Source organism: Canis aureus, chromosome 1 (assembly GCF_053574225.1).
Source record: "Canis aureus isolate CA01 chromosome 1, VMU_Caureus_v.1.0, whole genome shotgun sequence".
Taxonomy (NCBI): Eukaryota; Metazoa; Chordata; class Mammalia; order Carnivora; family Canidae; genus Canis; species Canis aureus.
This window is the reverse complement of record NC_135611.1, coordinates 31300298-31317378: the sequence shown is the minus strand read 5'-3', so window position 1 is coordinate 31317378 and position 17081 is coordinate 31300298. Positions and strand designations below refer to the sequence as shown.

At 39.5% G+C, this 17081-nt stretch overlaps 1 protein-coding gene across 6 annotated transcripts in view; it reads left to right on the top strand.

The window, feature by feature from the left end:
* Positions 1-17081, top strand: part of NHSL1 (NHS like 1) — a 151169-nt gene that overhangs the window by 75189 nt on the left and 58899 nt on the right. For 5 of the 6 annotated variants that reach the window (XM_077894510.1, XM_077894477.1, XM_077894494.1 and 2 more), the window contains exon 2: positions 8239-8391. In XM_077894510.1, coding sequence (XP_077750636.1) covers positions 8239-8391 — 153 coding nt within the window. Of the gene's footprint in view, positions 1-5223; positions 5293-8238; positions 8392-17081 lie in introns of all 6 variants that reach the window. The other variant, XM_077894490.1, reaches the window with a different exon arrangement.

Below are 17081 nucleotides of genomic sequence, written 5' to 3'. Positions count from 1 at the left end.
CGTTTCAACTCTCTCAGTGACAGGCTGGCCCACCAATGAAACCCCCTCGCCCCCTTCAATGGTCAGGCCCTGTCTCTCTCCACCTCCCTTGCCACCTTTCCCCACATTACCCCCCCTATAAACTTATCCCGAACCTCCTTGGGTGACCATGACTGTGTTTTATCGAAGAGTCTCCTCTTCCCCTTTGTTTTTTAAAAGAAATGTTTGCCCTTTGCCATCATTTCCATTAACATCATGGTCTTAATCTCTCTCCCTATGCTTATTCATTACTTTATTATTCTTATCTGTTTGGGTGTGTTGCTCCAATGGACTCTGACCTTCCTAAGGTCAGGAACCAAGTTTGATTTACGTTTAACCCGGATGTCCACATCGGTTGTGGAACACATGGCAGTTAATAAGTTGTCCGTGTAAAATTTCTGAGTGGTTGACTGCAAAGGCATACATAGTTAACAGTTAAAATTTTTAGACTATGTATTACTTTGCAAAATATTTCTGTATCTCTTTGCTAATATGTTGTATACCTACTCCTAGAAAGTAATCAGAGAGCTGTAGAAGTAATCAGATGATTCCTAGAAGAAAAATTTTAAATGTTGGTCAGAAATAAGATTTCATTTCAGAGAAAGATTAAGCATTTGGAAATGTTAGAACTTTATAAGGATGCAAATATTTATACATTAGTAGTGATAATAGAATTCCCTGGACTAGGATAAGCCACCAGGATTCTTCAAGTGGTGGAGAACATATATTTTTCTTTATAATATTTGGCAGTATTTTTCAAGAAAAGTTAGTTTCAAATATTTTTATTATTTATCTGTCCTAATTTTGAAAGATACATTGATTTGAATACATTAACTAAAGACATCTTTTCAACTTAATATATGCTAATGAAAGAGAAATCAGGACACCCAGATTCTCATCTTAGCTCCTACATTGCATTAGCTTCTAGTTCTCAGTTTTCTCATTTTTGACTGAGGATTAAATCTATCTGTCTGGTTCATTGAAAATTTGACTGTAATAGCCCTAATAGAAATGAGAAAGTTCTTGATAAGCAGCCGGGGGGGGGGGGGGGGGGGGGGGGGGAGGGAGGGGGGGTGCAGATTGGCTTAAATTATCCAGCATGAGATAACATGAAATTTAAGTAGAGGTTAGGAATATGGATCTGGAGGACAGACAAATGAAAGACAATAGTGGGAGAGGAAAATGGAGCAGAGTGTTTAAAGGCAGTAGCATAATCCATGGATCATCAGTCTTTTTCCCTAAAGATCCAGATAGTAAATAGCTTCAACTTTGCAGGCCATACGGTCTTTGATGAACACAGTCTGAGAGCAGCTGTAGACAATAGATAAACTAATGGGTATAGACGTGTTCCATTACAGCTTTATTATTGGACACTGGAATTGTAATTTCCTAGAATTTTCATGTCATGAAATATTCTTTTAATTTTTTGTTTGTTTGTTTAAAAAGGGGTCAGCTAGTTTTGGCTGAAGGGCCATAATTTGCTGACTCCTGCCTTTCTCAGGTAAAATTCATTAAGTTTTTAGGTGGGAATAAGTAAAAAGCACAGGACAAAAGTTTAAAGACAGGGTTTTTTTTTTTTTTTTTAAGATTTATTTATTTATTCATGAGAGACAGAGAGAGAGAGAGAGAGAGAGAGAGAGAGAGGCAGAGACACAGGCAGAGGGAGAAGCAGACCCCATGCAGGGAACCTGATGTGGGACTTGATCTCAGGACTCCAAGATCACGCCCTGGGCCAAAGGCAGGCACTAAACCGCTGAGCCACCCAGTTGTCCCAAGGACAGGCTTTTTGAAGCTTGTTAAGTTTGTTAGAACTCAGAGAAGGAGCAGTCAGATGTAGGAAACACACAAGTGTTATACAGTGTTGATGAAAAGCTCAAGACATGGGTCATAGTGGGATATAATTAAAAATAATTAGAAGAGGAGAGAGAAGACCATTGGTACTAGTTAGAGATGCACTGGTGACCACTGAGAATTTATTGTAAATGAAGAGAGAATTTTAGGCAGTAGAAAAGTTAGAGAATAGCAACTGGAAGTGATAGGTGTAGAGGAATTATTCATGGTGCTGGTAGTTTAACTCTGAGGCAAGAAGACTAAAATCTGTGAACTTGATTTCCCTTCTGTGAAAACATAACTGACCCTCTATTAAGCTTAAGGCTGCTTAGCTATCTCTTAAGATTTCACTCACCTATGTAGCTAATATATATGCTTACCACATACCAGGTACTGTTCTAAGGATTTTATCAATAATAACTCCTTAAATTCTCATAATAACCTTACAACATAAATACTATTATTGCCTCCATTTTACAGATGAGAAAACCAAGGTATGGAGAGGTCCCTCCTCTATTAAGTGACTAATATCCTGGGTGGGCTGGCTCCAGTGTTGGGCTCTTCACTCCTACCTACCCCATACTGTCAAATTTTCCATGTCTGGGTTATTTGAAATCTTTTCTTTTCTTTTCTTATTTTTTTTTATGCTATTGTAGGGCTAAAGTTGGAAGAAGAAGTACCATAAATTTATATATTTTCTGTTGAATGTATAAATGGAGCAATTAAAAAATACTAGACACTTCCGTAAAAACCTGGCTCTTCAATATACTATGACACTGAGGCAAGGCAAATTGTAAGGCTGTTCTCTTGCTGATATGCAGGGTATAAAGTAAGACATGTTAAAATTATTGGGGAAATCTTTATGACTAATAAGCTCTTTCAAAACATAACCTAATGTGTAATGGGGTAAATACTATAATTTATCTGGCTAGCATCTGCGGATCTGGACTTGAGTGGGGCAGCATGGAATAATGCATAGAGGGTTGATGTACCCTGGATGCTGGGATGAAAGCATGCTTTCTACTCCTAGCCTTACCACTGACTGATGTGCAACCAAATAGTGATATCTCAACACAGCTATGGCCACTTACTATCAGACTTAATATAGAGTGAGAAGGGAAATTCTTTCCCGTGTGACTCTTACTACAGTTTATTTGCTTAGAACACTTCTCTGACTAGTCCTAGTGGACTGGACGTGTTTCACACCCCCTCCCAAAGAACCCCCACCCCCCAACTGGACATATTCCCTCTTTAAATGAGAACCGATGAAATTCAGTGTAGGTTTTTGTTTTATTGCCATCTCCTTAAGGTTTTTACTCCAATTTTGCCTTTTTAATGAGGTCTACCCTGATTTCTATTTAATACTGTAGGCCAGCTGCTTCCCCAGCCCTTAAAATCTTTTTTATCCTATTCAGCCTTTTCTTTTGTCCACTCACCTCTTACCACTAACATGCCAGGTAATTGTAGTTTACTGTCAAATAATATAAGCTCCATAAAGGCAGGGATGTCACAGATGTACCCCAAAGAGATGGCATTTAGTATGCGCTCACTATTTACCTTTTTAATGACTATTTGGATGCCGCCGTTATATACATGTGAAAAGCTGCATAATGTTTCCAACTCCACATACGTGGAATGAGATTTGATCTCCAAGACTTGTGAGTTGTGCATTGGAGAGCTTTTATCTAGAAGCCCACCCACTACTACCTGTCTCTAATGCTGTGAGGCTGAGACGCGTCTTTTGAAGCAGATCAAGGTCACTTGCTTATAAATTTGTTTTCCTAAGGGGAATTTCGTTTGCTAATTTAAGGCATTTATATAATTTAACTTTGGAATCATTTCTCATTTGAGTTGTTTCTTGTTTGCCATCTGGCCGTGTAATTACTTTTAAGTAAAACTGTATATAGGATGAAAGAGCACAAATTGGAAATCTGTGATAATATGTTTGGTGAGATGATAATATGTGTGTTGTAATTTTTTGTTTGTTTGCTTTTATTGTTCAAAAAATAAGGGAGGGGGGAGCATTTGCGGAGGAATCATTCCAAAGCTTTCCTTAGAGGGAGTCCCTTATATAAAGTTTCTTCTTTGACGAACAGCTTTTGTTATAAACTAAATGTTTTGAATTAGTGGATTATTACATTTTTCCATTCATTTATAAGTCTAGCCTTAAGCTATGGAACAAGAGATTGTCTAATGTGTCTCTGAAACTGTTCTGCCCTGAAGTAGAACTGGGCAGAGGTATAAAGCATCATTCCTTGACTTTTTCTGTTTTCTTAGTATCTCCCTATCTGTGTTCATTTTCTTTTTGTTCCAGTCCCTTTACCCCGGAAGTTATTTTCCTAGTGCCAGCCTGTGTATTATTATTTCAGATTCTTCCCTTTCAATTTACTTCCCCAGTTCTTGGATGTTAATTGCAAATGGACAAAAGAACCAGAACCCAGTATCATATATTCAAGTTCAGGAGAAACCTAAATAGTGTTTGGAATTACTGTTCTCTGTCAGGAGGAGGGGCTCAGGGGGGAGTGGAATTTTTTTAGACCAGGTGCTTAGGTGATAATTAAATTTAAAATACAGATTTAAATCATTAAGGTACAATTGCAATGCTGATTCTCAGTCACTGGCAAAAGAACAAAACAAAACAAAAAACAACTGGGTGTGAAAACAGGAGGTACTAATTTGCATGAAAATGCAACCAAGTGATCACTTATGGCTCCAAGGAGAGTCTGTTGTAAAGTTTTACTGCTGGTAAAACGTTCCTTTGGTGTGGGAGGCAGAGCCGGGGGGCGTGGTCAGGGAAACAATAGTTTGGCTCTTTCTCCACCACCCCCCCCAAATCCATTCAAATGCCTGAATTAACTGGAGAGTCAAAGAACCAACCCAGACTCGCTGTAAGACTTGTGGGTTCCAGTACAAAGATCTGGAAGTTCCTGGTAGCCTAGTGAAAATGGGGAATACATTTGCTTCACCTTGACTGGCATAGAGGAAAATCTACTTATTTTCCTGGACTCCAGAGACGAGAAACTTCTGATCTGTTGGAGAGAAAGTGAATACAGGAGCACCGAGGCAGAAAGACTGATGTGGCTATCATGCAAATAAGAACTGTGATTAGCTTTCTCTTTCTGTACACTTTGTCACTGCGGCTCTCAGCCTTAAAGATTAGGTTTCAGTGGGAGCTTTTCAGGTTCAAGGGCTGTTAATGGGTTGTAACTGCCTGACAGTAAACTCAACCTCAACATTACATCAGCACCTCCGGCAGATGTCTAAGGATTCGAGCCCGGAGGAAGAAAGTTAGAATCTGGAGCAGAAGGATACAGCTTACCACCTGCCTGATGGGCTGAGCTTTTAATATGATTTAAATTTCTAACCCCTATGTAGGCATTCTGGAAATGGTGGCCTTCATTAATGCAAAGATCAAGTCTTTAATTAAACTTTTTAAGAAAAAAAGTAAGTAATTTCTCCTAACCCCCTCCCTGTGTGCGTGCGTGTGTGTGTGTGTGTGTGTGTGTGTGGTTTTATGTATTACATCTTTTTGAGTGATGGAATTAGAATATGAAAAGATAAGTAGCACAAGTTAAACTTCATTCTCTACCAGGTTGTTCAAATACCTCAGACTTTTATAACTCTAGGGCAGAATTATGTGATTTAGCATGTCTTATTTATTTATGGTTGAGATTTTAGGTGAATTCACTTCTTTTGTGTTTGTCAAAAGAAGCCCTTTGATAAAAAGGGGGAGGGGGGAACCTTGTATTTACCTTATGTCCGCCTTGATAGATGTGTTTTTGATTCTCTGGCTTAACCGTGCAGGGAGGCTGTGTGTGATCTATCATGTATTTTTGATGGGGATGATCCTCTAAAACTTCCTGGAACTCTCTGTTATGTATTTTAGATCTCCAGGACAAACTCTGTCTAGACTGATCAGTCACTGTAAAGTGCACAGCTTTTGTGGCATGTCCTCATTATGTGCTTACCTTTGATTTATATTTCTTTAATCCAGGTGCTGCTTCATTTTCTGCAGAGTATAGATTTTACAAATATATGGTTTTGTTTTTACACGGCTGTTGGCTTAGTTTAGTTTTGGGACCAGTGATTTAAACTAGATAAATGTGAATGGGCATGAGCATTGGTAAGAGAGAGATTGGAGAAAGTAACAAAGAACAGCCCTCTGGGCACAGTTTATGCAGCTCCCTCGGTGGAAGGCTGTCTTTGGATGGACTGATTAAAATCTGCCCTGGCCAAGAATGAGATGCTCCAGAGAAAAGACAACTGTTCTTTCATAGGAGCCAGTTGGTAGCTGTACAGTGGGGCTGATGGTGTGATTGCACAGACACAAGTACCATTACGTGGATTTGATTTGTAACTGGGAATAAGTAGGAAGTTTCACTTTTCAATCTTTTTCAGCTATGAAGTATGGGAATTCAGTCTTCCAAATAAATGGACATTAGCACAAAGCATTGCAATTAACCATGGCTACTCTGGGAGACATATGGGGAGTTCCGCCCTGTGCGAGATTCTAAGGCATATGCATAAGGGCTAAGTCAGGTCTTTGTGGATTTTATGTATTAAGATTGATAATTACATGCACCATGCAAAACATTTGTTTAAGAGGTTACAGGAAATACCAGGTACCTAATTTACATGCTGCTTTTGTCAAATACTAAAAGCAGAAAGCAGGGGCATCTGAGTGGCTCAGTGGTTTGAGCATCTCCTTTGGCTCAGGTCACAAGATCCTGGGGTCCTGGGATCGAGTCCTGCATCAGGCTCCCCACAGGGATCCTGCTTCTCCCTCTGCCTATGTGTCTGCCTCTCTGTGTCTTTCATGAATAAATAAATAAAATCTTTAAAAAAAAAATAAAAACAACGCACACAGCCATTTCTGTTTTTAGCTTGATGTCTAGTTTACAATGTTTATTTTACCATGTAGCAATTTATGGAGAAGGTGGGATGATTTGAGAAACAAATTATTTAGGGATGAGGCTTACAGAATTTAGTAGCTCTAGAAAAGATGGGCTACGGGGTAGTGCTAACCTATGACTCAGGTTCCCGGAAGTGCTAAGGAAAGCCAAGTTCCCCTTCAGCGATAGTTCTAATAAGTCAGTGGCTCCATTAGATTAATTTCACTGCTTCTGCCACAGTATGCTTTATATATATTAGTTCATCTCATCTTTATAATAGCTCTACTGTGCTATTAGGTACTTTGAGTTAATTTGAAATATGTTCAAATAGAAGGGCTCAGTAGTTGATGCATGCATGTTCATTTTATTTTGATAGTCTATCTTACAGTCTTGTTTCCAGGGACATACGGTGTTATACAAGTGTGTATGCTCAGTGTGCTCCCTACAACATAGATCAGGGTCAGGGAAGGCTTGCCCCTGGCTTACAATTCCAGTATCTTCTGGTTTTACTTGTCACCTCCAGGAAATGCCTTATTAGTACGGGGTTTTTCTCTTAAACTTCTCTAGTCTCTCCTTACATCTGGTTTACATCAGCAGATATACAGAAAGGATTAAAAATTATTAATAGATATGATTGGTGCTGTCAGCTTCATGTTGGGTTCCACTGGTACCCCCAACTCAGTCTGTACTTAGGAAAACGTGAAATAGACATAGAGATCCCAAGCCCTAGGGGAATCCAGGAAAATTACTATGGAGATTTAGGGTACTCTCATGATTACCTATCATTTCCCCTCTGATGTACTCTTTTGTATCGGGAAAACTCAATTGAATTGGAATATGTTTGGTCAATTGCATTGAAATTTTTAAAAATTTATTTTAACATAATAGTATTCCATGAAAAAAGTATTCCATGAAAGCAGGAAATGTAGAGAAAATTTTGTAGCACAGATTGATTTCTACTTCATTAGATATGCTATTTAAATATATCCCACTGAATGTTTATGCTTAATTTAAAAAAAATGAATTTATTACAGTGATGTTTTAATGTAATGCTTTAGAAGGGAAAGATTTGGTCTCCGCCTCTTGATAGGAAATTTGTTGCTGTCTTGATAATCTAACATTTACTGATGTAATGGCATAGTACAATTGGATAATAAATACTCATTGCAGTAGAGTTAAGTAGGAATTGAAGGTCTCCATCAATTTCAAGTTTTCTCGGTTGTTTGATAACTTTGGAGTAAAGGGAAGGCCTAAAATGCTGGGAAGCAATTCTACCAAAACATTGTGGGGAATGCTGTTCTGTTTCAGCTTTCCCTTTAGAGACAAAACACTGTGGGACGGACCCCTGGAGCCTAAGACTAAACCTCATCCAGAATTTGCTCCATTTCCCCTCTGTTGGCCCTTAACCTATGGATGTAAAATTTTACCTTGACGTAAAATGTTTGGAGCCACTGAAGCATATTTTGACGTAGAATTTATTCTACCTTTCTTTTTACAGCGGTTTCCAACCTAGATGAGGAGAGTAGATGGACAGTCCACTACACTGCTCCATGGCACCAGCAGGAGAATGTGTTCCTTCCCACCACAAGACCACCCTGTGTAGAGGACCTGCACCGCCAAGCCAAGCTCAACCTCAAATCAGTATTGAGGGGTAAGATTGCATCCTGCAAACTTGCTGTTCTTGGATCACTGACCATTAGAATTGAAAGCACAAATCTGATAGCTATTTGTAAAAGAAGACCTATTTATAATGAACATATAGCATGCTGGGTTGTTTTTTTTTTAGAGGAGATCATAATTACTTACAACCTAATACATGCCTCATATGTTCTGGTCTCTGTAGAAACCTACCAATTTACAGGCATGCAAATCTATCCTCAAATACCCCACCCCTGTTTAGCAACTCTTTAGCATGTTAAAAATCACCAGTCCTAATTTAATCCAAATAAACCCCTGCTGACATGTGAAATTTTGCCACTGCCTTTTTTAAACCATTGTAAGTATTCAAAACAAATTTGTTAAAGCTGATACTTTGTAATGGTTTGTACTATTTAGTTCAAGTTGGATGGAAAGGGGACCTATATATATAGACTTTGAAGGAGTTCAAAATGGTTTGTTTTTTCAGAAGTTACAGCACCCAACTGCTCTTCTATTAAGCATAGGTTCTGTCAACAGATGGGCAGAGTACACCGTGGTCAGTAGGAAACAGAGGAAGAGTATACTCCTATAGCTAGTTTAAAAGTTTTGTTTTTACTTCATTTTACTGTGGATGTTAGGAAGTGTCAATGTGTGGCAAGGAAGGCTTCTTAAAAGTGATAAAGAAGTTCTTTAAAAGAAGAAGGAGTGGGATCCCTGAGTGGCGCAGCGGTTTGGCGCCTGCCTTTGGCCCAGGGTGCGATCCTGGAGACCCGGGATCGAATCCCACGTCGGGCTCCCGGTGCATGGAGCCTGCTTCTCCCTCTGCCTGTGTCTCTGCCTCTCTCTCTCTCTCTCTCTCTCTCTCTCTGTGACTATCATAAATAAATAAAAAAAAAAAAAATTAAAAAAAAAAAAAGAAGAAGGAGTGTCTTTTAAGATTCGAGACTTTTTCCTTAAAAAAGCAAACTAATGTTCTTACTCTACCAGATGCTGCTGCCTCTACCAGTTTTCTCCTACCAGGCAATATTTGGGACATTGTTTTATTTAAAAATGCTTGTTGTTGGGGTGCCTGGATGGCTCAGTCAGAGGATCGTGTGACTCTTGATTTCAGGGCCTTGAGTTCAAGCCTCTTGTTGAGTATAGAAATTACTTTTTATTTTCTTTATTTTTTTTATTATTTTTAAAGATTTTATTTATTTATTCATGAGAAACATGGAGAGAGAGAGGCAGAGACATAAGCAGAGAGAGAAGCAGGCCCCATGCAGGGAGCCTGACGAGGGACTCAATCCCTGGTCTCCAGGGTCACACCCTGGGCCGAAGGCAGGCGCTCAACTGCTGAGCCACCCAGGGATCCCCTAGAAATTACTTTTTAAAAAACCTTTAAAAAAAAGTACTTGTTTTGTTGTTTATCTGAAATTGAAATTTAGTTTAACTGGGTGCCCTGTATCTTAATCTAATTGGGAAATATTGAAATCCAGAAGAAATCTGTTATTGACTCAAGGAAAACCCAGCACAAGGACCCCAACTAGTATTTACCAAACACTTGTCTATATGCCAGATTCAGTCCTAAGTCCATTACACGTGTTATCTCATTGAATCCCCACAATAATCCTGTTTACTATCATTAGGCAAATTTTACAGGTGGTGATATGGATACACACAGATCAGAAATTTGCCTGAAATCGCCAAGTTAGTTAATGTTAGGACCAGGATTTAAACCTAAACCTGGACCATCCCAGGCTACAGAGCTCATATTCTTAACTGAAGCATCATCTTGCCTCTAATATCATTTGTTAGAAATCTTTTATTCTGGTAGAAGTGCAGACTACAAAGGCATGGTCTTGGCTCTCAAGGAAATTATACTTACTTCATTGGTACAGATCACCATGTGAAAAATTCTCAAGAGATGTGCCAAAAATTGCTATAGAGGAATTAGAGAAAGCAGATAATTTCTGCTTTGAGAAAGAAGGAATAGCTTTCAATAGATTCACAGTAGATTTACTATTCGGAATAGAACTATACAGACATTTTAAATGATCGCCTTAGTTTTTCTTCCTTGAATCTTTTCTAATGCTTAGATTACCTTATGGATCTTACAGTATCTTGTATCCTATAGTCTTGGCATTGGATCATCCAGAGCTGAGATTATTGGGTCCCCTTTTTCATTTAGCCTGCCTAACCTATATATTTAGTGACTATAAGCTTAAGAGGAAGAAATTGCATTAGTCGGGCTCTTTTGTGCAGCCTTGGAATTGTACTTTGACCTTTGTTGCCTTCGTGATGTACTTAAATCCAACCAAAATTTCTTCTACATCCCTTCACTACATAGTGATTTATCTTCAGTACATTATGACCAAGAGCTTCTCTACTTATAGCTCATCTCTTCCACCAAATAATTAATAAGAATATTAAATGGCACAGTTCCCAGGACAAACCCCAGAGGCAGTGCCATTGTTAACATTTCTCCCTGAGCCATGAACAACAGAGCGCTGCATGGTCTGGCTTGTAGAGAATGCTTTCAGGAAGGTATGTGTGAGTTTGAGTATTCAGGCCCCGCTTTTTTTTCTTTTGATCACTCTCCAGGAAATTGTGCTTTACTACCTCTTTCATGTATTTTCCAGTATCAGATCAGAGCTTCTCTTTTCTTCCCTGAGAAAATTGAACATCTGTATATAGATTTTTCTGATTTTATTTTCTTTTTGATTATTCAGTAGATCTATATAAAATAACATCACCACCAGTTTTACCTACCCTTGAATTTTATTTTGAAAAGGTAAATGTTTTAGCAATCGCTCTAATGTCCTAAAATGCTTTATTGAAGGGATTTACTATTAATAAAGTTAATAACTGTGGAAAATTTGTGGAGCTCAACTTTTAAAGCCTGGATTTAAATATTCCTGGAGAGATTTTTAGATAAATAATAACTTTTAAAACAGTGATTGAGAAAGGTGAAATGAAAAAGAGCCTCTGAGTTGTTTTCCTCTTCATTTATTTGCTTTAAAAATTTTTTTTTAATTTTTATTTATTTATGATAGTCACAGAGAGAGAGAGAGGCGCAGAGACACAGGCAGAGGGAGAAGCAGGCTCCATGCATCGGGAGCCCGATGTGGGATTCGATCCCGGATCTCCAGGATCGCGCCCTGGGCCAAAGGCAGGCGCCAAACCGCTGCGCCACCCAGGGATCCCTATTTATTTGCTTTTAATCACACACACAGAACTTCACATCCCACGCTTCCCATATACTATATTCGCAACCTGCAATAAACACAAGTGCAGAGCATTTATTGCCTCATTATCAGTGAAGATTAAAAAGAAAAAATCCAGTCCCTGAATATATGGCACTATTAAGGTACGGGGTTGTATAAAGCTATTGGTCTAAGATAATTTGACCTCAGTGTTCTTTGCTTAAAATATAGAGAGGTAGCTAATTATTCACAATAGAATTTTGTTCCTTCACCTCTTACTGTGACTTTGTCCATAATTTTAAGGAAAGAATACTATTCTTTTTTTTTTTTTTTTTTTTTTTTTTTTATGATAGTCACAGAGAGAGAAAGAGACATAGGCAGAGGGAGAAGCAGGCTCCATGCACCGGGAGCCCGATGTGGGATTCGATCCCGGGTCTCCAGGATCGCGCCCTGGGCCAAAGGCAGGCGCCAAACCGCTGCGCCACCCAGGGATCCCAACTATTCTTTAATATTAAATAGGTTTGTGCTTTTTCATAATCATTAAATGCTCGTCGTGTAAGTTCCGTCAGGTTCTATGGGAGCTTAGCTGTCCTCTCAAGGATCATAAAGTAATGGAGGGAAATGATACAATAAATACTAGTAAATTAATAACTAAGTGTCATAAACATTTGCTTATTAAAGTAATGCAGAAATGCCTAAGGTCAGTAGAGTGAGGAAGGCATGGGTTTCATGAAAAATGTTTACATGATAAAGCTAAGTTTCCTAACTTCATGGGTCCTTAACTTTAAAGAGCTGAGCTTGCAACTTTGTGTCAAGACTGAAGTAAATAGAAAATGGTGTAATGGACATGTGTATGATGTACAGTAGGCAGAGAGAGCTTAGTCAGCTAGAAAAGAAAAGCATTGGGAGACACCTCCCTCTCCACTTGCCCACTCTCTCATCTCCCCCCATTGAAGAGGAGATGGGCACAGTGTGTAAAACGGCGTATGGAATGCCTGAAGCGTGTGTTCTATGTGCAAGTTCACTCTATTCTGGTCCAAATAGAGATCTTTTATTTGTTGTTGACTAATCTCTGGAGAACTTGATAGAATTTGATGGACCATGCTCTTAGTGCAAATGATTTGATCTTGCTGATTTGTTTCTAGAGATTTAGGTAGTGGTTTACTGCTAATGACGATACAAACGTGTACCTAGATTTCTTTTTTTAAGATTTTATTTATTTATTCATGAGAGACAGAGAGAGAGGCAGAGACATAGGCAGAAGAAGTAGGCTCCCTGAAGAGACCCCAATGTGGGACTCGATCCTGGGACCCAGGGATCATGCCCTGAACCAAAGGCAGCCACTCAACCACTGAGACTGAGCTACCCAGGCGTCCCCGTGTACCTAGATTTAAGAATAATATTTTGATATTTGGCTCAACAGAACATCTGGCTGGCAATGAATAGTTAATTTCTGCAGATCAATCCCATTATCTATAAAGAATTCACTTAGCTTTTTACTGAATCTCTGGAAGAATTCTACCCTTTTAATCTCATAGTTGTTTGAACAGTTCATGAACCTCATCTGAGTTAGATGTGATGATGGGTAACCTTTCTCTAACAAAATATCTGAATCATTTTTAGCATTATTAAAAGGGCCACATTAAATGGGAAAGGGGAACTGAGGGATGGGGGCGTGGGCATGGTTAAGTTTCATGAAAGGTTCAGGTTTTATTTCTTTATAACTGTAGGCCTCATTCAACAATTATGAACATATTGAGAGCTGAAATAAAGACATGTTATTTTCAAGGCTCCATCCCCCAAAAGCCCAACCTGGGAGAGAGAGAAACTAAATTTCTCACAGTATGTTTAACACGCAGTTTCGTTACTGTGTCCATGTCCACTCCTTGCCAGAATTAGTTCACAGAGCATCTGTTGTTGTATCAAAAATGTTCCTACTCACAGCTATCCTTCCTGAAGAAATAAACCCATTTTAGCAGGTCAGCGGCTCTGTGGCTCTAGAATTAGAAGTGAGAGCACAGGGAGGAATGTTAGATCTGGCCTATGTTCATTTACAGTCAGGCGGTTATATTTATTATAGGAATTGAGGATTTACAATGGGAATAAATGACTGTTGATACCAACTGGTTAAAAACTGTAGTTTTGTGTGTGTGTGTGTGCATGTATGCACACCAACCTGCTCAACACTGGAGAATGGTACACTGTTCTTAAAATTATGGACAAGGTTTCCAAGTAGTTTCAGGCAGGTTCATCTGACAGTTCCTGACATAGAGACTTTATGTAGGGGTCATTGCGTCTACTGCTTATGTCAAGAAGCATCCTAGGGACGCCTGGGTGGCTCAGTGGTTGAGTGTCTGCCTTTGCTCAGGGTGTGATCCTGGGTCCGGGATGGAGTTCTATATAGGGCTTCTTGCAAGGAGCCTGCTTCTCCCCCTGCCTGTGACTCTGCCTCTCTTTCTCTCTCTCTATGTCTCCCATGAATAAATAAATAAAATCTTAAGAAAAAAAAAGTATCCTAGTTCACTTTTGGCTTAGACAGATAAGTTTGTTCTCGGAAGGATTGTGGGATTCTCTCTGGATTTGATGAGGCGCCTTGGCTATCTTATCTCACCACCTCAGACATACCCAAGATGAACATCTGCTTTGCCCACCTGTGCTAAACAATGGATTCTTTTTCTTTTTCTTTTTTTTTTTTTTGGTCACTTTAAAAAAAATTATGACATATAATACAAATGCCTAAAACATGTACAATTTAACAAATAATTATAAAGTCAATACCAACAAAACCATTACCCTGGTCAGAAAGTAGAATATGACTTAAACTCCAGAAACCTCTTATTCTTGCTTTACAATAGGAGAACATCCAGGTTTAATGAAAAGAGTATGGGTCACACCTAGGTTCAAATCCTGCCTGTTATGTACTAGGTATCTATGATTTGAGTTTAATTTTGAGAGTATTTCATTGACAATTTAAACATGTTTTCTCATCTATAAAATAAAGATCATAATATATGTGTTCATGGGAGTAAAATGAATTTACTTTTGTAAAGTATCTCAAAGTACCTGCCCCTTAAATTGGAAGTAGTGTTTGTAGAGGGAAGGGTGCATTTATTTAAGTGCAATGGAATACAGATATGATTTATTATAAACCTCAGCCGTCTTTCCCAAATGGCTGTCAGTGTTCTCCCTCCTACCTGTGATGCTCCTGAGATATGCTGTGGGGAGGAGAGAGAGAGGAACAGAGCAAGAAACATCATCAGATAACAAGGGACAGTCTCAGACACTTGACACTCAGGTTCATTTCATCCATATAAACAAGGTGACTTTTTCTCCCACTCAGCATCAACCTGTGAAAGAGCCTAGATTGCTAGAGCTGGAAGGGCCCTCCCGCATCATTTGATTAATAAACCCCCCTTTTCATTTTGTAGGTAAGTAACCCAAGGCCCATGGAAGTGAATGGGTTAATTTATAGCTGCTTTGCAGTTGATAGATGACTAGGTCAGGATTTGAAATTGGGTTTCTCGCTCAGCCCACGCTGGCCTATTTGGATCTCACATCCTGCGGACACTGAGGAGACCTATCTCTTTGATGCCTGCCATCAACTCAGAAAGGTCATAGGGACAGGGGTCACTGGAATCTAAAGGCTGGAGGCAGGTTTGGTTTGGTTTGGTGAGCCAATTCATTTAGGGAATGCACATTAGGTTGTGGATGCCTAAAGGTAGGGCTTCACTGTTGCTCTGGAAATCTTCTCTTTACTCAGTCTTAATTTCTTTGAAACTTAAGTTTAAGAGAAGTAAAGGAGGCAAACTCCATCATGGGACTTCGGGTATGTCAAATACCTGTAACTGTCGTTTCATTCTAATGGTTTGGTATGTGTTTTTGGGACTACAGTAGGTTATTAGTACCTCAGGGGACTTTAAAAAAAAGGGCCCAGATTATAGAAAGGATAAGGGAAAGATAAGGGGACTAATGATTTAGTGCCCAGTTTTCTTTTTGCCTGGGGCTATTCCTTGTGTTCTTCCTGAAGAATCCTTTAGGTAGAAGGAGAAGGGGGAAGTATCACTGTTTAAGGAAAGGTTTATTTTTAATATTTTATAAGTAAGAAACATTAAATTACTTAGACTCATTCATATAGAATTTTAATGTTTTTTTCTAGTTTAAATAAAAGTAGGTCTAGAATTCAGGTGGGGAGAGTGGTACATATTCTGAAAAAGCCATTGAACAGGGGTAGGGAATATATTGTCTCATCTTTCCTAAAATAATAGCAGCATTAACATTTTGTTCGGTTGTCATTAACTAGTCAAGAAAATGAGGCCAGAATTCTGATTCCAGTGCCCTGCAGTGGCCAGTGGGATGTTGGAAAGCCATATCCCATTTTTGTCTTTGGCATTCCTCCTCTGGAAAACAATTGATGATGTCTAAGCTCCCTTCCAAGCTCAAAAATTCTAATTGGCCTCTCAGTACTTGGCTGCTTAAGGGTGACACATGAAAGTTTTTGGCACAAGGTTAGAATTTACTGCTGAGCTTAAGTCCTAAGCAAACTGGGCTATCTAAAATCTAAGCTTGTGTTGACATATAAATTTTCTAAGTGGATCCTGCCAATGAAGCACTGGGCTGGATATTGTAGCTGAGTCACAGAGGAATGACGTTCTTGCTTGCCCCAGACGCTTAAAGCCAGCCAGAGAGATAAGATGTATGTGTGAGTAACAGGGTTGATGAGGCTGGTATCACTGAACCTCACCCCTGCCCCTGGGTGTTGTCTTTAAAACATAAATCTGATCATGCCTCTCCTTTGTTTAAAAATTCCCTAAGAGCCCCTCTCCCAGACAGGATGAAACTTAAGCTCCTTGGCAGCTAAGAACCTTCATGATCTGCACCCTGTTTGTCTAGTCTCACCACCAGACCACCTTTTCTCCCTCTGCTTCCTACCCCTCCACCCAGGCTCTCACCTGTGCCTTCACGTGTGAGGATCAAGTCTGCATGGGAATGCTAGCTTGTCCTGTGCTCTCTTTCTCTTCTGCGTGTCCCAGTCTTTCTTCCTATTGCATCATCATCCCTTACACCTGGCTAACTTCTGTTTCCCCGGGAGAGTCATCTGGTGGATGTCGGAGACCCTGCGAGGCTTTCCGGGACTCTCCAGGGCAGCCCCCGGCACACCTTCAACACTTTCCATACATTCCCACAAAACCTTACAGTCCTCCATTTAGTGTGTGCTGCATAATTGTGTTTACTCATTTATCTCCCTGCCCAACAGCAAGACCATTGGGAGCAGGGCCTCTTCTTGTCATTTGTGTGACCCCAGGACACACGGTCTGGTGTTTTACTTAATTAGGTTGACTTTTCAAAGACAAATGGTAATGTTATTAAAGACTTCTTTTTTCTGTTTTTATTATTTCATTGGATCATAAACGCTGTCGTGTCTGTGGAGGTCCTGGGAAGGTCACCTAGAGCTCAGGAGAGGTGAGAGCCAAAGCCACAGAACAAGGGGTGAAAATGCAGGGGTGAGGACATGAGGATG